At 47.7% G+C, this 27,490-nt stretch overlaps 1 protein-coding gene across 21 annotated transcripts in view; it reads left to right on the top strand.

Annotated features, from left to right (window-relative positions):
• Positions 1-27,490, top strand: part of ZNF618 (zinc finger protein 618) — a 164,978-nt gene that overhangs the window by 91,605 nt on the left and 45,883 nt on the right. For 18 of the 21 annotated variants that reach the window (XM_064468922.1, XM_064468905.1, XM_064468912.1 and 15 more), the window contains 2 exons: positions 5,867-5,905; positions 26,228-26,317. In XM_064468922.1, the coding sequence (XP_064324992.1) occupies positions 5,867-5,905; positions 26,228-26,317 (129 nt within the window). The remainder of the gene's footprint in view (positions 1-5,866; positions 5,906-26,227; positions 26,318-27,490) is intronic. The other 3 variants (XM_064468908.1, XM_064468911.1, XM_064468918.1) reach the window with 1 other exon arrangement.

Consider the following 27,490-nt stretch of genomic DNA (forward strand, 5'->3'; position numbering starts at 1 on the left):
TAAAAGTGTTTCACAGTCTCATCCTGCATCCTTTAATTGCATGGTAGCATCTTTCTCACGTACCGTTTAACATCACAGAGCTTCTGCTGTACCCGTAGATACACGCAGAATTGTTTTTTGATGCTGGTTTTCCTTTCTAAATACCAACAAAATTCCTGAAAGTCCATTAAATACAACTACAAAGTAGCTTCGCTCTGCAGTTTAAGAAAAAAAGTCCGTAAAAGAATAGTGAGCAGCAGTTATTTGCTGACATGCAGAATGCTTTGCAGTTGCATCACAGCACTGCAACAACTTTGCAGTAATAACTGCAGTATTTAGATTTGGGACAAGGATTGCTTTTATTTTAGTTTTCTTCCCCAAGCACTACGGGATCCTTCACTGAGCTGGAATTTTAGGAGCTATATTAGTGTGAGGTCACCTCCTAGTGTGTGATCCAGTTGATTCGTATTTATATGTTTATCTACATTTTGATCATGAAATCACTCTTTATATTAAATGGTTTGGATGCATCAACATAACACGTGTACAATTGTTATCCATAGCTTTGTCGTGAACTCAGTGGAGACATGACTTCACCTTTTGCTTCCAAAGCCTTTTTTATATGCAGCTACATAAGATGGAAAGTTTCAAAATTGTGAATGTGGAAGTTTATTAGTAATTTTCACATCAGTGATGGAGAAGCACAATTTATATATGTGAAACTTAGGAAATGTTGGTTTATGTTGCTGTAAATTGATGCATGTAGTAGTAACATTTAAAGTGCATTTGAATCGCCTTAAGACAATAAAAAGCAAAATGAGATATTTATTCATGTACAATCCTCAACAAGAAACCAAACTGAAACTCAATGCAACTCTGTAAATGGGATTCTCCCAGAAACAAAACCTGAGCTGGCAGTTAAAGCAGTTGCGAAGTGTACCTGTCTGCAGAGGAATAACGTGTCCTTGAACGTGCATGTAATGTGTACTTAGGGGAAAAAAAAAAGGAAAGAATTACATGGAGGAAAGCCCTGTGTGATATTATCCGGTGAGAATCGTACGCGGAACCGTGCCGGTAACCGTGGTGGAAATAGCATCAGACAGCGTGACTGAGAGAGTTCTTTGTGAAAGATGCTTTTATGCCACGCGTATCTAAGGTTTCATATAGAAGTGGCTGGTGTTGCACCATCGTAACAAATTTGGGATAACTTGGTGGTTACACGTACATCGAGGATGTGATCCTGCACTTTGTGTGTTCTCCCCGTGTTTCTTCAGTCCGTGTCTTGGATAACACCCCAGGGCACTGGCAAGCCAGCTCTCCTAGGCCTGCCTGACCTTGAAGCACTGAAAATTGAGCTCCCTTGGCCTATTACGTGCAATTAGCAGCTGCCAGAAACTCAATCGTGAATCTTTTAGCCATTTTTTTTTTTCTTCTGGGCAAGGAAGGAGCCGTATTGCAGTGACAGGACCTGGCACTCCCTCTTCGCCTGATGCATTTTCCGAGTGTCAGCTGCGGTTCCTCCAGTGTCTGAGCTGCCCATCAGTCACCTAACATCTGCCTTTCCATGAAGGTTTGACTGATCCTGGGTAAACTCACCACTCGGCATCAGAGTAGCTAAAACAAACTCGGTTCCCTTCTTCTTCTCTTTAGATGCTTTCTTCCAGGGCTTTTCAGTCATTCAAGCAGAAGTACCTGCTTTTTGTGATTTGCTGAAGGGTACAACCCTTCCCCTTGAATAGCGCTCCGCTTTTTGCTTTCTTGTGTGCTTCATGTAACACTCGTGGTCCTTGGCCAAGCTGCAGGTTGGTCCTGCAGATGGGCAGAGCTGGTGATGCGGAAGGTTCAGCCCATGGGAGAGCAGATAGTAATTGTGTTGATCTGGTTTGGACCTTTGGGGCAGAACAACTGAAAAACCCATCTGTCTTGCCAGGCCCTTTGTCACCATTCAGTGACACAACTTCTGTCCCCAGGGTGGGAGGTTTGGAGATCTCAGGTTGTCCTTACTTTGAACCGGCTTATTACTAAGCTGGGTTTTGTACATCTTGGTGTCCAGTTTGGAGCTGTGGCAGGGGAGCTGTGGCCAGCGTACAGGGGAGCTCTGTCACCCTCTTTGCTCTTGAAATCAGTCCTTACTCGTCAGGCACTTGTTTTACCCTGTGCAAAACTTAAATTCCACATTAAGATTCTCTCACTGGCAACATCATGTTTTTCTTTGTCATGATCAGTTTTGGGAGGAATTCCCTAGATTTTTTTTTTTATAACTGCACCTGCCTCCTCTGTACACCTCCAGGGTAGAGAAGGTGTGTTGGAGGCAACCTCTGTTCTTTAGGCTGATTTTTTTTCTTGTCTGACTTCAGGAACAGGTGGTTTCTTATTTGAAAATGGGGCATTTTTCTTAGTTTCTTGAGCCTTCCCTGTGGTGCTCGGCATCGGCTGGAGAATTTCAGGGAGCGATTGATCTTCTGGGAGTTTGCAAGTGCAAAGGGTTGAGGCAGCTCTTGTTCAAGACATGCTGCCTTGCAAGGGCAGACTCCCTTTCTGCATTGCTCTGAAAGCTGAGATGCAGGCACCCTGCGTAAAGGCTTCTCCAAAGCATCAGAACTGTAGGTAAGAAATTCACTCGCTACGTTTTACCAAGGAAGAAATGAAAAGGTTGCGTTCCTTCCCCTTTGCCTCCCCGAAACGCACAAATAAAAAAAGAAACCCAACAAAAAAAAAGTTATGTTGTTGAGCTGAAAGGCTCCTTTGTGAGCTGTTGTGCAGCCCTGCAGGATCGCAGCTCCTTCCTCCTGCAGAGCTGCTGGAGTTCAGCTGGGGCAGAAAAGCCGCACATTCCTGGTGGTGATGGAAGGCTCTGTCCCAGCGACGGGCGCTGACAAACGTTACCGCTTCGCCTATGTGCGACCCGGGCCTTAAAAATGTGTTGCTTACAGTGCTTTTTGTTCAGCCGTGTGGGGTTTTTCAAGTCATTAAAAGGTTTGGATTCCCTTCAGGAGTTAGTCAGCTAGAAAGTTTTGTTTTGTACGGTTGGGTCGTATTGAAGCAACATGAGCAGCAAAACATCTGCATGTTTTGAGTCAGGAAAATTATTTCACTTTTAGATAACTCAAAAAAATGGCTGAAATTACTTTATTAGACTTTCAAACAGTAAATTTAAAAACCTCTGGGCTGAGGCCAAGCAAGGGAGATTTTTACCCAAAGGAGAATTCTTCAGAAAGCAAATGAAAGAAAATAGCAAGGCTCAAGTTTAACCCTCGCAGGATATATTGCCTCTGTCCTAATAACTGGTCGAAGTTCTCTGTTTCCAGATAAGCTTTTCTAGGCTGAATGATGATTTTGCTCAAGTTGTTCTTCCGTATTATTTATCTACATTCTTCAGTTGCCGCATTGCCTCCCTGTGAACCGATGAGCTCTCCGTTACCCTCCCACGCGGGTGTAACAGCCGAGGGGCTGACCCGCCGTCATCAGAATAGGTGCGGAATGCACTAGAGTAGGATTGTTTCCTTCAGGTGAAGTTTCTAGTTTAACCAATTGTTAAAAAACTTCTCAAAGCTTTTGAAGTTTTGTATTAATATTTCCCAAGAATGGGTTCTGCTTGATTCCAAAAATATGAAAAGGAAGGTGCCTCGTTCAAACTGTGAATATGGAAAAACGCAGTTTTCCAAAGTGCACATTTTTGGAGTCTGAGCTGGAGCAGTTCTGTGACTGAACTGATTTTGAGGCGAGAAGTTGAAAATCCGTAGCAAAATAACCAGTCCTGAGGAGAGATGGTGTTTCTGAGCTGAAGAAAGTTGGTTTGCATTTGTATCATTATCTGCTACTGAAAAATCACAGGATTTTGGGGGGTCCTTTGCCCTCTGTGCTGCATCCCAAGCATCCATTTTTTCACTGTGTACATTTCCCAGGCTGCGGCAGATTTTGATAGGAGATGCAGAAAGTTACTTGAGACACAGGAGTTAACTTGCTCATTTTCCAGCTTTCCTGCCGACCTCCCTACTCTCACTTACTTTTGCAACTTTCTCAGAAATTGGTCTTTTGTTTTAAAGCTGTAATTGCTTGGTCTCAGCCCAAAGGTGATTTAGAGTGGGCTGTTGGGGGATTTTTAGGTTTTTTTTTTCTAATTCATGAAGACTTCGGTCTGTCTTATGACTAAGAATAACAACATTTCTTAACAGTTCAGAAATGGCTGTTCCTTAAAACTTTGTGTGTTGCTTCATTCTTGTTAAGTTTGACAAAAGTACTTTTTAAAGCTATTTAAATGACAGAAATGGCCTGGTGCATGCATAGTCCATATCTTTTATGGTTTATTTATGCCGTTGTCTGTGAATGCCAGGACAGTATTTCGCAGAACTCCTTTGTGCCACAGCTAGCTTTTGCCTTGAGTGATAGGTGGTAATTCAAACAAGTAGCAGCTGTGGAAAAATACAGGGGTTTCACTGTCGAGGTTTTGCATATGATACTGAGGGTTTCTGATCTGGCCCCTCAGTTTATGAAGTTGTGCCAAATTAATATCATTGCCTAGAAGAGTGATCTAATCGGGCAGGTTAATCAAGTAGAAATGTACAAATTCACAAACCCGCAATCATTTGTTTTTATTATTTTTAAGCAATAAGGAAATTAAATGCAAACAGTGTTCATTACTTAAGGTTGCAAATTTTAAATTCAAAAATGCTGTGACATTCCGCAGCTGTGGTTTTCAGAGCAATGCAAGCATGATTCCAAGAGACATACGGAATATTTTGAAACGTAGTTATGTTATTAGATAATGTGACATACAGTATATGCAATTTAGGATGAATATGAAACACTTCAAAATGGCTTGGAAATCCTAATCATTTATGATCCTTGACTGGTAACATTGGGTTTTGTTTTCCAGCTGGCAGCTTTGCCCGTTGCATTCATTTAGGGCTTGAACGTGATCTTTGCTGAGTGCTGCTTGCAGTCCCATGTGTTACAGCGGAGGGAGCTTTTTCTCCCATCTTTTCACATGTGCCTTCAGTGAGACCGGGGCAGAATAGCCCGGGGGGGCGGGATTCTCATGGCCCACCTCTCGTAGAGCCTTTGTCGTCGCTGTCTGTGAAGGGAAGGCGCGGCGTGGAGCGGGCTGCGCAGTCTCCCGCGGGAGGCTGAGCTGGGTGCACTGTTCCCGGTTTGCTTTCCTGGGTTGACAGCACTTGCCCAGGAATTAAGCGCATGAGCTATTTCAACAAGCCTTCATCATCATGAACTCCATTAGTAACAGTGGGACAGCGGGTCCAGCCTGTGCACACTTCAGCCAGGGCCCGTCCGCCTGGAGACGCAACACAAATGGCCTGAGGCGAGAGGAGGGATGGTGGCAGGGGCTTTCCTGGGGCAGAGCGGGGAGGCAGCTGCTCGGAGCCGTGCTGGCGGGCACTCCCTCGCACCCCACGCCTCCCCACAGCCCTCTCGGGGCTCCCCGTATGCAGGGCCATGGCGGGGGTGTCCCTTCTAGCCATCCCATTTTGAAACCAGGTCCTTCCAACAACTCGGAGAAGGAGAGCCCCAGTTTTGGAGGCTCTTCCTAAGGACTGCAGGCAGCTGCCTTGTAACAAACAGCCCCCGAGGTGGCCAGGGTCGGCCCCGCAGCCTGCCCCGGCTAAGGGCCGCCGGCCTCACGCAGCCCGCTCTGTCGGCAGCTGCCGTCCCGCCGAGGGAGCCGGCGCCGTCCACGGAGGCAGCCGCTCCGGGGAGGTGCTCCGGGCTGGGCGTCGCGGGCTGCCATGGCGGGGTGCCGTGGCGGAGGAGAGCCGCGGCCGCAGGAGCGTGAGCAAGCGAGGCACCGGGGACGGCCGAGGCGCAGCCCCGCGCCGTCGGACGTGGGGCAGAGTCGGCCGTCAGATCTAAGTGCAGCTCTTTCTCTTTGCAGACACTGAAGCTGCCTCAGGTGAAGGAGCCTCACAAGGCAGTAAGTACTGACGGCGCTGTGGGTGCGTAAGGGGGGATCGGGGCCTGGCGTGTGCGAGCACCGCGGGTGCGCTGCGGGGCGCAGGGCCCGTTTGCGGGCGCTCTCCCCTCGGGGGTACGGCCAGGCTTGCTGACCGCGGCTCCCCGGCATCCCTCGCCCCCCTCGGGGGCTGGTGCGGCCGCAGCGCCGGGGGATGCGGCGGGCGCGGGGAGCGGAGCTGGCGGGCGGTTTCAGGAGCCGGGGCAGGAGACCGGGGGGCCGGCGGGGCCCGTCCCCGCGGGCCGGGGCGGAGCGGCCGGCAGAGGGCGGCCCGCGCCGCGGAGATGGCGGCGGCGGGCGGGAGCCGCGGGGCAGGGCTGGCGGGGCGGCCGCCTCCGGCGCGGCCTCCGCGGGGGACGTTCGTCGTCGCCCTCCCGCCCTGAGGGGAGCGCGGTGCCCGCGGCCGGGCGGGCTCGGCCGTGGTGCCCGCGGGAGCTGGGCGGTGCGAGGAGATGGAGAGCAGCCATGAGCAGCGCTCCCACCGCCCCGCTGCCTCAGCCCCCACGGGGGAGGCGCTGGGTGCTGCCAGCCTCTCTAGTGCGATCAAGGCCTGTCGGATTTATAAACCTTACGCCTACAGTTTGGGGGAGGGGGGGTGTCCCTGCCCTGGGGAGGGGCGTTGATGAAGCTGTGCACCAGGGGAAGAGGTGGCATCACAGGGACCTGGTGGCAGCCTGGTGGCCCCTGGGCAGGGATGTGGGGCAGATGGAGCCAGGCAGTTCACCGTGGTGGGAGAATGAGAGATAATGGACATAAAGTGGAAGGAAGGGAGGCTGAGGCTGTGTTGAAGGAAAACCTTTTCCCTGTGCTGTGGAGCCGGTTGTCCAGAGATGTGTCTTATGCATCCTTGGAGGTTTACAAAACCAGCCTGCATAAAGTCCCAAGTAACGAGGTCTGAGCTCGGAGAAGACCCTGCTTTGTGCAGGAGGTCAGACCAGAGGCCTCCTGAGGTCTCTTGCTGACCTGGATCGTGCTGTGATCACGTTAGGTGAGAGCCACAGGTTCCATTGGAAAGGTAAGTTACCAACCTTGGTAGTTACAGAGGGTAGGTTGGAAGCACCAAACCGACCCTGGGTGGGTATAAAAATGTTAGTCAAATAGTAATGAAAAATATCAATTAAAAACCACATCCGTGTTAGCTTTTTTGAACTGCTGTTTCTTCACGACCATTCTGTGATCGGTGAGGAGTTGGGGTTAGCCTGGGGGAGTCTTGGCTTTCTGTCTGCAGAAGGAAGCAGGACTGACTTCACTGCAGGTGGGGGATGAAGATCCTCAGCCCTGAGCCAAAATGTTTCAGTAGCAACCAGCCATCACACAGTATAACCACTCCTGGTGCTCACTGGCAGGGAGATGGGCTCTGCAGTTGCGCCCTTTCTCTTTCCGTTGGCCCAGTGACATGTGGTGTCCAGCTCCATGCAGGGGATGGAGGCTCGTTCCCAGGCTCCTGTCACCTCCTCTGTCGTCTTTTTCTTAGTAGGTGCTCTGCTGCCTGTTGGTGTTCTTACCCTGAGCCTTTCCAGGCTCATCTCCTGGCCCCTTGCTCTGAATTTTGACACGGGGCCCTGCTGTGTTGTGGGCTTTGCTGGGTGCATCCTGGGCTTGTTATTTGGTATTGGGCGGAGTATCCTTTTTGCCAGAGCTTGGGAACCACCTTGTGCAAAGAAATGTGTGTGGTTGGTTTTTTTTTCTCTGCAAGTCAGCTTTTCCCCTTCTTACCTGTCATGGGAATTTTTTTGGCTGAGAAAGACAAGGCAGAGTAAGGTATAGAGAGTAGGAGGGAAAAGCCACGAGGGTTCATGCGTCTGCAATCCATAGAAGAATTTCTGTGGACATAACTGCTGCTTCTGTGGTATCTGGATTTCGGGGAGCTGAGGAGAATGGAAAGTCACGGGCAGAAGTAGTCTCTGGGAGGGAGCAGTGACAAGCAGCTGCTCCTGTACCAGGATTCAGAGCTGCTGCCATGGTAGCAGTGGAGATGGAGCAAGGAGCAGTAAGAGAGGCAGGGACTGCTTCCACCTTCACGCAGGGCTGTATGAATCTGGCCCCCTCCCCAGTGCAGGATTTACTGAGCCCCCTTTTTGCCTGCCATACTCATTACTATCTGAAAAACGTCTCATCTAGCTAAAAGAGCTGGAGACAAGACCAAGCCACCAGAGCAGGGAAATGGTGAGTAGTGGGTGATGGGATGGGGAAGGCAGGTCCACCGCAGCCATCCTCTCTGGTGGAAGAACAGGCTGTGCGTGTCACCTGTGTTACATGAAACTGCCCGGCCTGTGCTGCTGTTCCTAAGTGCAGATGGTTGTAATTTCCTGACAAAGTCATCTTCCCCTCCTTGCTGCTGCAGTGAAATAGTTCAGCTGCCTTCTTTCCTCCCTGCGCCTTCCCCTCTGGGGCTGGATTAAATCCCTAGCCTACCCTGGTTGCCTCTGCACAGCTCTTCTCCTTTTTCCACTCAATGGCTCTCTTGTTTCCTTGTCAGTCTGTTTGCTCCTCGTATATTTTAGGAATTTTTTATTTATCTTTCCTTTCCTGCTATTTTTGTTTTGCCTGCTGCTCCAGTGCTATTCCTTTGCGACCCAATTTGGCTGTTTACACCCTTTCTATTACAGACGTCTGTATTGTTCAAATCTTCTTTTGCTATTTCTGTCTCATTAGGAACCTCTAGGTTCATGGGCTCTGCAGGCATGGTTTGCTGCCTTCTTCCAAAATTTCTCAGTATTTAGGGCATACAGCAAGATCTTGCTTTCTCTCATGTGCTTCTCTCTGGAGCATAGATTGCATCCATCCCAAACTGGTGTGGATTAGGAGTTCCCTTGACCAGCAGTGGGTCTTTGGCATTGGTTCAAATAACTAGAACTGCAGGTTTTTAAAAGCTGTTCAGGTTTTCTCCGGGGTGACTTTTTGGAGGCAGCTGTTACTAACGGCCACAGCAGGCACCTGAAAAGTTCTGGTGAAGGCAACCTTGTGTGTCAAGCAAGGAGGCATCTTGGCTGCTGCCTCTGCAAGGGCAGCAGCAAGGGCGCCTTGGCTTGGTCCCAGGAGTAATCGAGCTTTGGTGGCAGTTAGCTCTATCGTGCTCCCCAGACTTACCCTGACAGCAGTGAGTCGTGTTTGGTTCTTGGGAGGCAAAGTCTGCATCTTGCCATATTGTGTCTGAGAGCGAGTCACGCTTGGCCTGTTGGGAGGGTGAGTTACTGATGTGGTGGGTGATGGTGTGTTGTAACATGCCCCTGCCTTTGGGTCTGAAGGACTGTGGTAAGAAGGGGCTGCTGCGAGAATGGCTGTCCTGGCCTTTTTTTCTTGGGAAGAAGGGAGCCACGGGGCAAGCTGGGACGCAACTGAGGCCAGTCATTTGTTTGCTGCCTGCTTAAAGAACAGACAGTGGTGTTTAGACTTTCCAGCTGGGAAGGTGCTTTGAAGACTCCCTTGAGGAAAAACTGTTGCACTTGGTTATTTTCAGCCTTTGGGGTTTTTAGTCTATAGATTGTGTCTCTGGGACTCCTTTTAATTTTTTGGACCCATTCTTGAAGGGATGCAGATCTGTGGTATTGAGAAGAGGATGTGCTCATGGGGACATAGTTACATGGCTTTGGGAGCTACTTCTCTAGCCTTGGCTCAGGGTCCAAGACCAGAATTCCCACATGTAGAGAGAAGAAAACAATGCAACCCGCAGTGCTAATGTGTGAATAAAAAGGCTTGTCTAACTGGTACCAACTTGACTGGCAGGGAGGAGGAAGGGAGGAAGGTTTTGAAAGAAAACGTTCTATTTGATATTTTATTCTAGGCACAGATGGCCAGTTTGACATCTAGGTCACTGACTGTTCCTGTAGAAGAGTCTGTCAGTCTTTTCTGAGATGCTTGTACACCTCTGGTTTGCTCCAGACTTCCAGAAGTCTTGGGAAGAAGGTGTTTGGGCTAGATCTGCGCAATCGTTCTCCATGGAAATTCCAGTCATGTTTAGGGAAGTTGCAAACTTTGTGAAAACAGTCTCCCTCCTGCTGCTCACATACCACAGGAAATTCTTGGCAACATGACAGATAGCTAAATAAAACCACTGGCAAGCCCGGGTCCACAAGCCCTGCACCGGTAGGGACAGTGTGCCAGAGACACTGCAGTGGGAAGCGTGTGGTGTGAACAGGTCTTTGCACTGTGCTGGGTCGTGAAGCAGGTTGCATGCAGTGCACATGTCACCATTTGGGGACAGTAGTTTTAAGAGCTAGGCTGGCTCCAGTGTTGAATCAGCAGTCCTACCCGTGGCAGTGCCGATACCGAGAAGCGGCGGTTGGGTTAGGAAGAAAACCTGGGATGGTCTCCATGCTGACAGCTTCTTTCTGGGCTTATCCCCAGGAGGTGGAGGGCAGTATGAGTTTCCACCAGCACAGCCCTAGTATGCAGAGTGTGGTAGCCTTCACTGTTTCCAGATTTGTACTTCTGCTACAGATTATGGATCATAATATTCAGTTTATTGGATTTTGGTATTACTCTTACCTGTAGGAAAGAGGAACTTTCATTTTATCTCTAATATCAATGATCTGGACAAGGAGATCGAGTGCACCCTCTGTACATTTGCAGATGACACCAAGCTGGGCAGGAGTGTCGATCTGCTGGAGGGCAGGAGGGCTCTGCAGGGGGACCTGGACAGGCTGGATCCATGGGCCAAGGCCAGTTGTGTGAGGTTTAACAAGGCCCAGTGCCGGGTCCTGCCCTTGGGTCACACCAACCCCAGGCAGCGCCCCAGGCCTGGGGCAGAGGGGCTGGGAAGTGCCCGGCGGAGAAGGCCCTGGGGGTGCTGGCTGACAGCCGCTGGGCATGAGCCAGCAGTGCCCGGGTGGCCAAGGAGGCCACCAGCCCCCGGGCTTGTGCCAGCACTGGTGTGGCCAGCAGGGGCCGGGCAGGGATGGGGCCCCTGTGCTCGGCCCTGGGGAGGCCCCACCTCGAATGCTGGGCTCAGGTTTGGGCCCCTCGGGACAAGAAGGGCCTGGAGGGGCTGGAGCGTGTCCAGAGAAGGGCAGCGGGGCTGGGGCAGGGTCTGGAGCACAAGTGTGCTGGGGGGCGGCTGAGGGGGCTGGGGGGGTTTAGCCTGGAGAAGAGGGGGCTGAGGGGAGCCCTTCTCGCTCTCTGCAGCTGCCTGAGAGGGGCTGGAGTGAGGGGGGGGCTGGTCTCTGCTCCCAAGTCACCAGTGACAGGACGAGAGGGAACGGCCTCAGGCTGCGTCAGGGGAGGTTTGGGTTGGAGATTAGGAAAAATGCCTTTACTGCCAGAGTGGTCAGGCCCTGGCACAGGCTGCCCAGAGAGGTGGGGGAGTCACCATCCCTGGGGGTGTTCAAAAACCATGTAGACGTGGCATTTGGGGACATGGTTTAGGAGACGTGGTGGTGCTGAGTTGACAGTTGGACTTGATGATCTCAGAGGTTGTTTCCAATCTTAATGATTCTACGATTCTGTGATTCTACAACTCATGCACAAGAACATCTCCAGAATAACCGTAACTGGCTTGCAGAGCTCAAAGTTAGACTGTGAGTTTTATGGTTGCCCATAAAACATTAATTCATCTGGGAGTGTGTAAGCACCTAAGCTTTTGTCTATATACTCACTACTGCTTTTTCTAATAGTGGCTCTGCCTCTTTGGACCAGCCTAGGACAGAATTAAGGCTGCTCTGGGAACTGTTAATATGGATGGCACTTGCCTAATTACAACTTACCAATGGCCTTTTCATACCTGTTTTCAAAATGCCAAATGTTAACAACTACAGCAAATAGTGTTACTAGTCCCTAGTACTTCCAAGCTTTTTTCTTGGATGAGCCTTGGATCACTTTTCAGAGGAGTTTGGCGTCCTGCAGGCAGGTGGGGAAGCAGCAGAGAAAATGACTTGCCAGAGGGAATCAGTGGGCGAATGGCGAAGGCAGAGGGCGCAGGTCTCTGGGCTTGCAGCCCAGTCCCTGCCCGCTGGGCACAGCCGTATGCTGTTGGATTGCATTTCCATGCCCTGTGAAAGTAGAAAACAAATGCACAGAGAAGTGGGAGAGAAAGAATTGTTAAAAGCTGAAGGTTTCTTTAAGTATAGCTGGTGTATTAACTTCTCATACATCTAGTTAGCTAGTTGAGAGTAAGTGTTCCTTTTCTCTGGGGAGAAGTCCTGAGCCTGATGGAGCAATGCTGCTTAATATTGTGGGGAAGAGTCTTACCATTCCTGGAATCTTTAAATAAAATGCTGTTAAAAGCAGGAAGAATCAAGAAGTGATTTCAGGAGCCTAGAATTCATTTCCAGTCAGTCAGCCAGGTTGGCTGAGTTCAGGGGAGCTTGCTGATAGTGTAGTTTGCTCCGTCTTCATTCTCTGGTAACAACTTTTTTGAGGACCATGACAACCAAGATGTAGTTTAAAAGCAGTTAGTGCTCACAGGCAGTACTAGCCAAGAGTGTGAAGTTTGCTGTGTTAGACTGTTAGTGTGCCAGCAGCCAGTTGTTCTGTGGTGTACAGGAAAAACAACATGAAAAAGCAGTTCCACTAAAACAACCCAGTTCAAATACTCCACTTGCTTTCATTCCTAGCGGTGTTGCAGTTTGTTACTATGGCAATTCAGTGACATTTGCTGGAAGTTGGAAGACCACTAATGGTTGTTTTCTGGTAGATCCTGTTCTTTCTGCCTCCAACTCCTGCTTTTCTGTACATGCAATTTTGTTTCAGAGACAAATCTGGATTTTGTGCTGTGTCTCAAAAGCAGATCCCTGTGCTCGTGCTGCCAGCAGGTTACTCCTACACAGCTCTTCAACATACTCCACCATTTGGGAGATGCCTGAGAGCACAGCATATAAATCTTGTCTGTAAGCCCAGAACATCCTTTGCCTGGCAGCACCTGCTTCACTTGTGCCTTAAATTCTAATATAAACAGGAGCAACTTTCATAGTACATGTATGCTTGCTGTGGCCAGCCCCATAGGCTGAAAAGTTCTGGGCCAGATCCCACGAAATCCCAAGGTTGATCACAAGTAACACAGCCTGTTATTTTCATTGTGTCTGTTGGCCTTTCTGTTGCGTTGGAACCCCTTTTTTCTGTTAGCAAATAACTTTTAAAAAAATTAATATTACCATCTCACAAGTGATGGTATTTACCAGGTACTTCAGACTGCCCTGTTGTGCAATCAGGTTGCATGAGGGGCAAAAAGTAGTCTTTGGGCGTTGTGTGATGATGTTACGTCACCTCCAGACACCCCAATGAGTAGCTTTTCCCAGGCCATTGTGGTGTGAAGTTTTTCCAGATTGGGTGGGAAGTTCTAGAACTAAAGAAGGACGGCCTGCCTCAACCTCTCCTGGAAGAAGCCAGGAGTCTCTCCATGTTGCCCTTTGAAGGGGACAGAGAAGTGACTGTATTTACTGGGAAAAAAGTGGATTTACCACAGCCCTTAATGGTCCCGTGCCTGACCATTGAAAGGTACATGGGAACTGGCAGAACCAAGGATAAGCAGCAGCCCCTGTGCCTGAGGCAAGGCTGAGGACAGCAGCGATACAGATGAGAAGGGAGCTACGTCCAAGCCGTGGCCAACAGGGCTGGTGGGAGGCACTGGCTGACCTGAGGTAGTGTCCTGCCCCGAGCCGGGCTGGAGCCGCGCCTGAGCAGGAGCCCCCTGCGGACAGGAGTCGGTGGCAGCGGGCAGAGCGCAGCCGGGGAGCCGGGCTGCGGGCAGTAACGCCCACACCCTGCGCAGCAGCAGCCTGTAGCCTCCCTCCTCTCGCACAGGGGAGGTGGGTGTCAGCTGTGCTTTCCTGAGGACGAAAAGCCGCTCCCCTGTGTTCAGGTAAACGTGGCATGTGCTGGGGTCAGTGATGGATCTTACTGGAGGAGCTGCCTGAGTTAGGGACCCTGCTGTGAGAAGTGTTGGAAGGACTGTGCAAGAGGCAAGCTCATAGCCAGCTGCAAGGCGCTGAGGTAACTGGCATTCATCAGACTGTGTGTGAGGGCAGCGAGCGTCTGTTCATTAGGAGTAGCTGCTGATTGCTCCTGAAACTAGAGTTCATGACTCTCAGCTGGCATTTGAATGCACTTTTCCTTCTAGTCATCTCAAGATGGCTCCTTCCCCTTGCACAAAGGCAGGGTAAAAACGACTAGATGAAATTGCTGATCGTCGCTGACAAAAATTTGCAAGATCACACTGATGACTGAGCTTCAGCTTGTAAGAATTTTAGAACTAGATTTGGGCTCCAAAAAGCTTCATTGCTTGATAGATAGAATATCCTCAAGGTTGTTTTTCTAAAGCGTTTTTCAGAAATTTGCTGGGCAGACAGTTCCTCAACCTCTCAGATGTGAGGCCTTTCCTAGTGCTTTCCCTGCTAGCCCTGGGTGGGACTTTCTGCCAGTAGGCGGTCTTAACTCCTCCTTGCTGCCATTAAACTGAAGTCTTGTCTTTCCTTCTATGGCCAGGCTTGATCACCCTTCCCAGTTTATAGCAACTTCTTAATGTATTATGCATTGCTTTCCCTATTGAAATGAGTTGTGTTACTGCGTTGGGAGTACAAAGTTTGTGTAATAGAAGGTTTACACAGATACTTGTATCATACAGAGAGAAAAAAACAAATATGTCGTAAAGGGAGGACAGGGCACAGCTGGTGATACGAAGAGTTCTTGAGCTCTTTTGATACAGTCCAGGCTTTAGCATCCTCTCCAGCTCAAAACTGGCCCTCAAGAAGAGACTGAGAAATGGATGGACTAAACTTTCCGCTCCTCTTGAGTGATGGACTGCTGTAGCACAGACCAAAATTGTACTGCAAACTACAATTATAAAATAGTAAGAAGGCGTTCAGCTCCAAGGCTGCCAGTTCTACCAGTGCAATCCAGGGAAGGAAAAGCTGGTCGGTACGTTTTCCTTGTGCTGTGTCTTATAAGAGCAAATACAAAGGAAGGCAGGGACACACAGTGTCTGCTGCAGCGCCACAGAGTTAAAAATAACTGCGTTTAAGGATAGATACCCTTATAATACAGGAGGTACCAAAATGATCTTCAGAGGACATACCCCCGTCTCTGCTATGTACGTGATGAATAAGGCAGGACAACCCAATATCTCTCAGGTTTTGTGTTACTTTGCTGCGTGCCGTCACCATCCCTGGTTCAGGGCTTGACTCCAAGCTTGGGCTTTGCCATAGCCTAGAGGAAAACACATGGCTCTGGTATAGCAGAGCTGGCTGCCAGGGACATGGCCAACCTGTTCAGCTCTCTCAAGCTGAAGCTCCCACATTGTGGCGCAGTTTTTTTTAGTGGGTGCCTTATGACGTCTGAGTCACTGCTCTTTGCCAGATCTTCAGTCCCTCGTATCGAGTACCTAGAGGTAGCAAAGCATTTATGCCTGCATGCAGGCTGTGTTTTAGTTTGTGATTATATCCCAACTCCTGGTAGCTGTCTGTAATTCTCAGCAGACTTGTGACGGGTCGGGAGGCGTGCCTTTTGAAAATTAAATATAACTCTGCTGTCATCTGTGAGCTTCATTTTCTCCTTCCCCATTCACAGTAGTGTCATACTTGCTTATTGTGTGCTAGCCTGTGCTTGGACGCTGGGCCATTCGGTGGTGGTGGGCGCTAATTTTCATCTGGGTCTGAGGATGTTGTAGGCTGCAAACAGAATGTTTTTCTTTCCATTTCTTAGCCAAATGCATTCAAACCCATCACCTGTGTGCAGGACAGCATCCGTGAGGAGTGTGCATCTCCACTGTGTGACCTTATTTAGTTAAAAGAAGGAAAAAAGAAAATTGCAATTTTTTTTTCCAAAATGGAATACATAGTAAATATTTCACAACCCCATAAATAAAAAATGATTGGCCTGATCTTTTAAAAACATATTTCCCTTTGGGCTCTGACTAAGCATGAGAAAGTTCAGCCTAAGAGGGAATTTATTTGAAAAATCAGTGAAAGGTTAGAAACAAGGATGTGGGCTGGAATATGCCTTACAAACATTAACTGTGGAGGCATAGTGCTAATGCCTTGCATGTGCAAAAACATTTTGAGGGTTGTGAATTTAAACCATGAAATTAATATATTCAAAACTAAAGTTTTCTTCCCCACACCTTACACGTACAGGATATGGTGATTTCTAACGTTCTGACTAGTGATGGGAAGATGAGTAAGTGGTTTGCTGGTGTTAATTTAAGATTAAGGAAGACCCTTTAGCATCTCCATTTCTTGATTAATTTTAAATATTCAAATTTGCAACCTTAATGTTCCCCTAAAGTAAATTTTAGCTTTTGATTTCCTTTCACTTATTGGGGGGTAACAGAGCAAAAAATGGAAAGTTCCACTGTTGTCTTTGGTAAAACTTGCTAATGCCGTACACAATTAAAAGCCTAATGTAGATGATGTGTGTGTGCGTGCACACCCACGTACAAATGCCAAAATGAACTGTTAGTCATTTATAACTTTGTGATTAATTTTTCCAATGTTCTTAGTTAATAATTCTCCTGCCTCTTGGGAGCAGATTTTATTTTTCTAATGTGTTTGAATTTTGAGTAGGTAAAGTCTCTTTAGATTCCCATTTGCCTAACAAGTAGATGAATATATTCATATTCAAATTTAAATGACCAGTGGGCTGAGACCAAGAATGATAAACTTCGGTGCAGGAGGAGGACATTAAGAAAATGATAAGGAACTTAATTCTGGGATCTACAGTGTAAAGAATTTTGACCTTAAGGCCTGAGATGGATCCCTTTAGTGCCGTAGTTGCTGCCTTTCACAAAAGTGTATTGCACTGCAGCTCTGGGGCTGGGGTCATTCGTTCTCCCCTGGAACAAGACTTTTTTGGCAAGGTGCAGTGCTGTGTGTTGCACGTTAACACAGGTTACTCCTGTCTTGCTCTTGCATTCTCCTTCTCTGAGTACATTGCAGGACTGGAATGGGAGAGAGTTTGTCCCTGCAGTTTCTCAGGGTCTCTGGGACACAGGAGGTCTGTTTGCCTTTGCCTTTCCCTGCTGCTGTTTGCTAGTTGTGACCCAGTGCCTTCACATTACAGCACCAATGTCTTTTTTGAGGCTGGGTGAAGTAGGTAACAGCTCCTGGGCCTGTTTTTTAATAGGGTGAATTTGAAGTTGCTCTTCTGGCATAACTGTTACACTAAGGGTTCTTTCTGGATGTTCTGACTTTGTGTATCCTACTGGGTGTCTTGCCTTATAACCACCTAAAGTGTGCTCAGGAGCATGGCACACGCAGTCGTGCTGGAGGTTTAGATGTTCATGCAGGTCCTGCAGTTCCATAGCTCTGGAGAGGACCAGTTGCTCTGTATGCAGTTTTAATCTAAGGTTATAGAAAAGGAGGCTTTCCAGTTTTGTATAAATCTGTGATCTTCACATGATCTTGTGCAGAAAATTGCTAATATTTTCTGCATACTTCTGTAAGTAGACACTCCAGAAGGTAGAGCTGCTCTGCAGGGAGATCTGGATAGGCTGGAGGAGTGGGCCAGCAAGAACCTTACGAAGTTCAACAAGGACAAGTGTAAGGTCATGCACCTGGGAAAACATAATCCGGGAGTGCAGCACAGACTGGGACCCACCTGGCTGGAGGGCAGCTCTGTGGGAAGGGACCTGGGGGTCCTGGTGGGCAGAAAGCTCAGCATGAGCGAGCAGTGGCTGCTGCGGCCAAGAAGGCCAACAGGGTGCTGGGTTGCATCAAACAGGGCATCGCCAGCAGAGATAAAGAAGCCATCATCCCCCTCTACTCAGCGCTTGTCAGGCCACCCCTGGAGCACTGTGTGCAGTTCTGGTCCCCGCTGTACAAAAAGGATGTGGCCAGGCTGGAAGGGGTCCAGAGAAGGGCCACCAAGATGATCCAAGGACTGGGAAGCTGCCATACGAGGATGGGCTGGGAAAGCTGGGTTTGTTCAGCCTTGAGAAAAGGAGGCTCAGAGGGGATCTCATCCCCATGTACCAGTACTTAAGGGGCAGCTACAGAGAAGATGGAGACTCCATTTTTACACGGAGTCCCATGGAGAGGACAAGGGGGATGGACACGAGTTGCTCTTGGGGAGATTCCGACTGGACACCAGAGGGAAATTTTTCACAGTGAGGACAGTCACCACTGGAATAATCTCCCCAGGGAAGGGGTTGGCTCGGCCACATCGGACACTTTTAAGACTCAGCTGGACAGGGTGCTGGGCCATCCTGTCTAGACTGGGCTCTTCCCAGAAAGGTTGGACTAGATGGTCCCTGAGGTCCCTTCCAGCCTGGCATTCTGTGATTCTGTGAATATACCCACAAAAATTAAATTTCTGCCCCTTTCCCAGATACTGACCAAAAAAACCATGCTTACAGAGATCTGGATGTTAATAGTTCGCAGCAGATCTGTTGCAGAGTTTCTAGGCAGCAAAACTGATGAATAAAAATATTTATTCTAGTAAAAAAGGATAAGAATTTTAGTAATCCCAGACTGTTGTGATCATCCGTCAGTTTGTCCTGAAAATGCCATGAGAGCTTTGTTGAAGATAGAAATACATCCCTCCACCATTCGTTAAGAAGGGATACACTTTCCATCTTCCAACACGGTTTGAAATTTAGCAAGAGAAAAGGTGTACAAAAAGCAATGCCATTAATTGTTCCAAATTCTTCTTTCAGCCTGAACCTTTGTCTGCTGAGCTGCGTGTTGGCATTTCAACAATAAATCTGAATAGCACACAAAAAACCCCAACACTCTTAAGTATTATTTTATTTCTTAAAAACTATATCCCAGTCATTCGTAAGCCAAGAAAATGCTCAAAAAGATGCAGCAGTCTGTACTGTTGAGTAATCCAGCTTGCCTCGCCACAGGAAGTATTGTCACTTCTAAGGATCTTTATAACCAGGAGAGGCAGAGCACTACAAGGATCACCTTAAGATCTCTTCCTTTCAACCTAAGCAAAAAGGCTAGAGTTCTGGATTATCTTGGCTGACTGAAGAGAGGAGGGTTCTGCATCCTCCTAGTTTATTTAAATTTGGTTTTGTTCTTTATGAAGGTTTATGGAGCCAGGATTTCTTCTTCAGTGCTGCTCAGTCATTTAGCTATCACTTTTCCTTTCCACTTTGGAAGCTAGGCAGTGATACCCGCTGTGAACTGCTGTCTGAAAGTCGCAGCAAGAACAAGATCTGTAGTCAAGGACAAATGAGTAGGAAAAGTCAAGATGAGGCTTGCTTTTCCTCATGAAACTCTCAGTGCTGCATCATTTAATCTAAACAGTTGTGAAGTAGATACAGCAGTGTATGTTTCCAGCCAAACCATTTTGATTCCAAAAGGAGGTTAAAATAAAATGGCCTTTATTGTGTGTTGTGTAGAACTCCACAATGTGGGCTGAACTTGCTTAAAATGGAGATTCAGCGCCTGTGTTGATATCAAAAATAGATCTTATTCCATCAACAAGTTAGGTATGTACAAGTACACCTATGGTTTTTTAATTATGCAAGATTAATGCTTTTCTTTGTCAAATTGCTGGTTGCAGCATATTAAATCTCTCTTTTGAACGTTCTTTATCTTACACTTAGTTACAAGTTGAATAAAAAAGAATCCAATGCTGCCCTGAAGTGACACCAAAATAAAAAGTCTGAAACTAGATCTGCTGGTGTTATATTGTTCGGTGTGTCTGAAGCGTGCCGTGGAGTCTGAATATCCTGGTTCATAATGCTGATTTTTTGGATAATCATAAAACACGCTAATATTTTAACTTTAAATTGCTAATATTTGCTGTCTGCATGGACTCAACATACTTTTAACCATGGGAGAAGGAAATTCATTGATGTGTAACATTCTGAGAATGCCTGGGAAGTCTTCTGTGTCTCAACATCCAGTGAATAGTACCCAAAACACCTTTTCCCCAAAGTGTTTAAAAAAAACCCCAGTATGTGACCATCAGACTATTATGAACAAGGCGGCTGTCTTTCAGAAATTAATTCAGGATGTTCCCCTCTGTATGGAATTTCCTGCTAGTCTGGCATCAAGTTACATTGGCATTTAAATCTCCTTCATCGTTGATACACTCAGCAGACACGTGGTTTAGATAAAGTATCACAGAATTCATAGAATTTACTGGCCACGTACTTGAAAGCAGCTTAAAAAATGCTGTAAGGTGAAGTCAGTCCTGTAGCTACTGAGTGCATCTGCAACAGCTCTTCTGAGGAGCTGGGACTAAGCTCTGAAACGCTTCAGCAGGACACCGAGCACAAGCCTGTGGCTCCATGCCCTCTCACCTGTCACTTAGCCCCTCGCCAACTCAAAGGCGAGCTAACATTTTGCACCGTTTTCTGGTAATTTCAACCCTCTGTGTGAGGGTTTGGGATTACCTTTTTTTGGCTTGGTAGTTTGCAGCCTGAGGACCCCTCTTTGCGAAGCATGGGAAGCACCATGCTAGGTTAAGCCAGTGTGCGCCCAGATGTCTCCTGTGTTCCTGACAAAGGCCAAATGTTTGTGGGAAAGAAGTAAATGATCATGAAATGAGTGATCTTGGAGTAGTTTGCCCACAGGGAAAATTTTTTCCTAACCCCCACTTAGGAGCTGGCTTGTGCCTTTGTGTGTGAGGGTTTCTGTCCTTTCCAAATCTCTGGATTTTATTAGTATTTAATCCTTACTAATGTAACTCTGGATACTTTAATCCTCTTAAGGGGTTGCTGCTGACTCTGGGCTCAGTCCTGCTCCCTTTTCAAGGAATTTTGCTGTTAGACACCTTTAAGCTGAGCTCTGACGTAGATTGCAACTGATTTTACTGGCAACTGTCTGCTTGGCTGTAAAATGCAGGTGTAAAGCTTGTAACTTCTGTGCAAGAACACAGTTTGAGTGAGGAGTAGATGGAGGTCTGTAGGCAGCGAGCTCTGCGTCTGCAGACTTGCATTTTACCTTTCCCCACTGCCAGCCCAGCGTCTAGAAGGAAGCCCCTAAAGATGCCAAAGGGTTAGGTCAAAGGAATTATCTGTGAACCTGCGTGAGGAATATCCTGATGGCGTAGGAAGCCATAAACGTGTCCCTTTACATCCAGGTGCCCTTCTGCCTGCAGAAAGGAAGAAGCCGCCTCTCTCTCCAGAGCTGCTTATGTGCCGCCCTGGGTGGAATACAGAGAAACAAGTGAAGGTCCCAGATGTTCCTGCTGCATTCTGGGTCATCTTCTAGGGAGGCTGCTCGGGTAGTCTGTGTGCCTGTCACAGCTCGGAAGGGTGTTTCCCAGTGACAAGCATGAGGCACGTATCTCAAAGAATGCCAGCATTTTCTGTTTCTCTGCATCAGGCGATGTCACGGTGGCCTTTGCTCTTGCTGAATGGTGTTGGAGTTGCTCATGGCTCCTTGCAGTGAGGCAGGCATCCCAGGAAAGATGATGCTTTTTTCCGGTACGGCTACACAGCCGTTCACCAGCAACAGCCCCATGATAATCACCAACAGGACTTGTAAGGACTCCAGCATCTGCCAGCAGATTTTCAGGAAACAGTTAAGGAATGTGAAACTGAGCATCAGAGCGTCTCGTGGATTGTCCCACGATCCACTGGCCGTGGCTGGAGGGACAATGCTGACATTTCATTGTCACATAACCCTCACCCGGAAAGCCTGTTTCGGGGGAGAAACATCACAACCTCAAATAGAGAGACGACAGATAAATGTATTGCGGAGCGCTTAGATGTAAGAAATCCGGCCCTGCTTTCAGAGATGCTGCTGGACTTCATGAACTGTTTGAGAAACTTTGTTTCCTGAGGTGAGCCAGGAACATGGAATTCCTGTAGTTTGGTCCTTCCTTTGCCGTTCTCAGACCTTTTGGTGTAAAAGTTCCATCCTGACTGTGGAGCAGGACAAGTAATGCTGTAGCTACAGTCCGGACTTCCTCTTTTCCTTTTTAATTTTGCTGCTTTTTTTGTTGACTGGGAGCTGGAACACTGCTGGATTTTAGGACTAGTTCAGCAGGATGTTGCAATCAATTCACATTCAGTTTTGCCCTTCCACATTTGGAGGCTGTCCCTAGTAGACAGCTATTTCTGCAGCGCTCTGTAAGAGCAGGATCACTTAGCATTCAAGAGTATCTTCAGTGTCTAGTTGCCATGAGAGCTTCCCTGTCAAGTAGCTTTTGTGGCTTCTTCCATTTGAAATGTCAATATGAATTCTGGGTCAGGTGAAAATTGTTCTTCGCCTTGGAGAAGCCCTTACGAAGCTCGCACAGCCTGCCGTGTGGAGACCCCAGCATTCTGGACTCTTAGTGGGATGTGCTGGCGTCGTGGCGGGGGTGTCGTCTGAACGATGTATGTCGCTGTTGCCGGTTTGGGTTTCTGTGATGCTGCGCAGAGCTCTCTGAGCTCAGTAGGAACTAGTTTGTACACGCTTTTTGTGGTCTCAGTTCCTGCCTTTACAAGGGCGGGTTGAGTGATCCGTATTTTTAGCTTGTGATACAGAAGTCCTGACCTTTCAACAGATTTCTGATTGCTCTCGTTCCCTTCCTGGGGAAAGGTTTCTAGAGCAAAATCCACGGAGGCCCTGGGCCAAGTGCGCTAAGGAAAGAAGCCTCTTCTTCTGCCTGCCACTGTTGGGTGTGTGTTCTCTGCCCTCCCTCTTTACTGCCGAGATGAGATATGTGCTTTCTTCTCTGCTGAATATTTGAAGCAAAACAAGAAAAAAAAAGATCTCAAAATAGTTAATGCAACATCTGGGAAGAAAGGTGACCTGGCTGATCATCCCTAGGGCAGGGTGTTTCAGCAGCTACGAGTCATTGCTGAGCACAGGCTGCGCGGCAGGAGCCAGCCGGCAGCAGCCCCTGGAGACAGGCAGAAAAGAGCAGCACATTCCCTGTCTTTACTGCAGGTGCACTTACAAGCAGAGGAGTTAAAAATGCTTTCAGGTCCCGTGGAGTTATTTCCTGGGTACCTAAAAAACCTGCCTGTTTGCCATCGCAGTATGTCAGTCATGCCTGAGGAGCTGCCTTGTAACAAGGCTGCTGCTTGCCTTTTTTTGTAATAAGATGTGATGCTGTATTTTGCTGCGTGTGTTTATGAGATTAAATGTGGGCTGACTGAGGATATAAGGCTGTTACTCCTTAGACCTCTTTGGGGAATCTCCGCTGCCCTTGGAAAGACTCACTAGCGTGAAGGAGGAATGGTATTTGCTGGAGATTTTTTTTAACTAGACGTCTTTTAAGGATTTTGAAACTCCAGGTTTGCAATAATACAATATTGCAATATAATATATAATATACTATATATATATACACACATACAATAATATAATATACAATACAATATAATATAATACAGTGATTGCTCAGCTTGCAGGAAGGGCGTGTTCTGCAGGACTGTTGCCTCAGTACCGGTAAGGGACAGCACTGAACCTCCGTGCCCCTGGGCTAATTGGTATCTTTCCCTGTAGGTTTCCTCAAGTCCTAATAGTGCCTGTTGGCATGCTTTGCTTTCGGTGGAGCTGCACTGTGTTAATGTCTGCCTGGTGAGAGGAGAGCTTGAATCTGAGCAGACTTGCTTAAGTAGCATTAGTTCGGCTGTCTGGTACCAACTCCTCAGAGGCTTGGGGATGAGGGTTTCAGTATGGGCTTGCAGGCACGCCTGAGCTCTTGGAGCCCCTTTCCATGGCAAGCTGTGCTGTTGCATGTATTGGGTGTGGTGCCCCTGCTGGACTCTGCCTTGGTGTAGTAGTTACAACCCAGCAGAGGGAAAGTAGTAGCATACAGGCTAATTCTGCTCAGTGAGTTTCTTGCTAAGAAAGCTGTCACTGCTGGGAACAGCACTGGAAATATTCTGGCCGTCAGCAAGGACACCTTTATTGGGTAAGAAGGAAGATGTCTGACACTCGGGCGCAGCCCTGGAAGAGTGACCGTTGTTCAGAGAGGGTAAAGCTTAGCTACACGTTGGCAGTTCTTCTGATACTTTCGCTGTAAACCTCCTCAGCTCTCAGACTTGGCACTGTTTGCTGGGTGTCATCTCCTTTAAAGAGCTGAGAAAGAGATTAGTACCAAGATCAGCCAGAATAAATTCTGCTTCTCATAACCACCTGTTTCACTGTAATCTCTGGAGGTCATTCTTCCTTAGGGAAAACAGTCCCTTACCAAAACAAGCAAACCCCTATTCTCCTGGGGTCTCTTTTTATCATGTTTTCATTTCCCCACACTGCCTAGGGAAGGAAGCGGTCATACCCAGCATGTGCTACTGAAGTCTCCACCGTTGACAGTGAGATCCTCACAATCTTTCCTGAGTTACAGAAACTACAACTAGCCATGCCTGTTTGAGTCTGTGAACCGGTGTGCCTAGCGTTTAGTTTTATTCTAACAAGTCTCCTTATTTATTGAGCACTTTTTTTCCAAACGAAGGCCATAATGGGTTTTTTTCTCCAAATGGAGGTACCAAAAGCGCTTGGTATTTGGTACTCCCTTGAAGGATTAGTCTTCAGTTCATCCACTACATGGCTCGTTACACTTCAAACAGGAGGTTGGTTTCTTGTCTCTGGGACAGCCAGCGATGTGGGACTGATTACTGATGACACATTATGAAATTTCTCTGCTAATTATTGACTCTCAGGGTTTTTTTTTTTGCAACAGATACACAGATATTCACTAGCAAGCATTAGATTCGCTTTGTTGTCTTGTCAAAAAGGGTCCAGGGTAGACCGAGACCCTTAGCGCCATTGTATGGCCACAGAAGGAGACCACATAAGATTATGTAATGAGACACGCTTAATTGCGATCTACCAGTGCTTTTATCACTTGAATGTTCTCGCAGTCATGTTTTGCTTCTCCTCCTGCTATTCCTTAAGCAGTGGACTATCTGAAGCAGCGAATCCTTTTCATCTCGGTATATACGCCTGGCCTCTGTCTCGCTTGTTCAGCCTAGACTTTTTAAAATTCATTAGATCTAACTTAGCGTTGCTGTGCTCTGATTAAGATGCAAATATTTTTTGGTAGCAGAAGTAAAGTTCCAGTGCCCAGCTGTTTAACACCTTCTGTATTTGGCATTTTTCTCTTATAGATCACCATAGCTTCTACTTTTTTTCTGCCAAGCAGAATAAAGGGCGGAAAGTGATTCTTCATTTAGTGTTGAAACCCCATGTGCTGTTGGACTGCAGTAATGAACCCAAGTGAGCGCTTAGACTGTACCAATGCATACTAGCTTAAAATATTTATTTCTTTTAAAAATGAAATTATTGGGAAGTAAAACAAAAGCTTACTTCATGTGCATACTCCTGGTGTGTTTGAAAATGGTGTGGAAGAAGTAAAAACAAGGCTTTAAATTTGCTGATCATATGGATACATGAATACAAACAACTGAGCTACTGCTGGGAGGCTTACGGGATGGCAGCTCACCTGTGGAGCCGCGGTAGCTGGTTTGAACGCTCCTGCTGTGAAGTAAAAGACACCAGTTTCAGGATGCTTTGTGGCTACACAAGCTGATGTGTTTTACATGTTTGCAATGGGCTGGTAGCCCGCAAGCCGTCGGCTGCTGCGGTCAGCTAACCAGGACAGTGCTGCAGGTTGCAGTGTGGTGACTGCTTATGGGTGTCAGTCTGCACCCAGAGGTGTATGTCCGACATCAGAAGATGGAAAAGCCACACCAAGCTGACAAGTGAAATTTTCTTCTGATACTGATGTGATAGCTGAGCCAAAGACATTCATTGTCTCCTGCCAGATCAAAACATTCATAAGCATCTCCAGCTTTTTTGCACCTGTCTGTCTTCCCCACACAGCTGTGGTGAAGGGGGTCTGTTGTTTCTGGGATGAAGGGAGGGGATCTAGGGTACAAACATATATGAAACCAGGATCCATCAGTCTCCTGCTCACTGAGCACCTTACTGTCTGCACGTTTATGATTGTTGGTTCTCTTTGGTTTTGTTGTTACAACATACAAGTATACAGGATCTTGGCTACAGTTAGTAACGAGTAAGCAGCAGCAGTGAGAACCAAGCATGGCATGAGTGTGTAGGCACATCCAGTCCATGTTGTAGCTGGCGTATTAAGACTTCAACTTCTAACAGCTCATATGTTGACTTTGTTTAGTTCTGCCAAATTGTCCCCATCCCGGCCAGTACTTGCCTACTGTAGCCCTGAACTTCCGAAGGAGCAGCAGTGCCTGCTGCTCTGGGTCTTTGGTGCTGTGAGGTCTTATGGAGGCTGTACTGGAGAGCGGAGCTGCCTGGACGGGAAATAACAATCCGAATATGCCCCGAGCCATATAGCGTGGGGCATGAGGGGGTCAGAGAGTCAACAGAGCGTGTGAGATGAGTGTAAACTGCATGGGAGTGTCTGACTGAGCAGTGTTGTCTGGAGTGCTTGCCTTTTTTCTCAAAATTTCTAAAGTGGCCTGTTTTCTTCTTCCTACAGACAATTTTAGGTACACATGTGACATATGTGGAAAAAAATATAAATATTATAGCTGCTTCCAAGAGCACAGAGACCTGCATGCCGTGGATGGTGAGTACTGTTTTGACACTCAGACTCCCAAACTAGAATGAGAAGTCATTGGGGAAGGCAGAACGTGGCTCTGCAGGACCATGCGGCCCGTGGTGTACAGGACGTTGCACAGCATGGCTCGCTCGCCTTTGTCAGTGGAGGCACAGTCCACAGGCACCGCAGGAAGACGTTTCCTGCGCTTGATTCTCTTTGCGTGCATCAAAAGAACACCCTCTGCTGGGACCTGTCGTTCTTGCAGTCCTTCCTCCTGTCTGTATTGAGGTTCATGGTTAGGATGGATATGCAGAACTGAGTGCCTCAAGGTAAATTGTCAGTCTGGCTACTTGCTCGGCAAGAGTTGGTTGCCTTTTGGTTTCTGACTTCAAGGGATTGTTCCCAACATGCTCATCTGTGAGAAACCACATTTCAGAGTTGAGAAATGTTGTTTCGTTCTTCTTAATCACTGTGGTAGAGACCTGATGCGGTTGTCAGTGGACCTTACAGGCCAATTTTTCCTCTGTGAAAGGAGATGTGGCCTAGGCCGGTGACACTCAGACAAAAGCAGACACCCTCCTCTGGAAGCAGTGTTTCTTTTTTCTACATAGGGGGAAATAGAAGCAACAACATATTGGCTTTGGCTTGCCCCTTGCTTGCTGGGCATCTAAAGCTCCTCAACTCAGAGCCCACAGATACTCCAAACCCTCACTGCGTATGCTACGAGCCTGTTGGTATCGCTTGGCCAAGGAGGGAGCCCTGGCAGAGTTTTAGAAAGAGGCTGCTTGGAAAGCAGAAGGTTTTGAATGGCTGGACTGTCTCAGAAAAGCAAGTACTTTTTCACAATACACGGTGTCCAAAAAATTGCTGTTTTTAACTGGAACGTGTGAGCGTATGAACGTGCTCTAAGAACAGCCAGCATTCTCTTGCAGTGCACCACTGCACGCTCCCTTCCGCACACGGGGAGCCAAAATTAAATTACTGGGACTGAAAGTCACTGTGAGTTGGATGTGTCTGCCTCTGTCAGAAATGTGTCTTCATAGCTATGGTTCAGGGAGCTCTGCCTAGGGTTGCGAGAGGGCTTTGGAAATGGCTTCCACTTGTGTCTTGCAAGGACATTGTTTGTCTCAGTTCTTCCACAGGGCCGGTTGTGTCTTAGCAAACACAAGTGTGAGGCAGCTGTGCATCTGAACTTCACGT

The sequence above is a fragment of the Phalacrocorax carbo genome, chromosome 18, assembly GCF_963921805.1.
Source record: "Phalacrocorax carbo chromosome 18, bPhaCar2.1, whole genome shotgun sequence".
NCBI classification, from domain to species: Eukaryota; Metazoa; Chordata; class Aves; order Suliformes; family Phalacrocoracidae; genus Phalacrocorax; species Phalacrocorax carbo.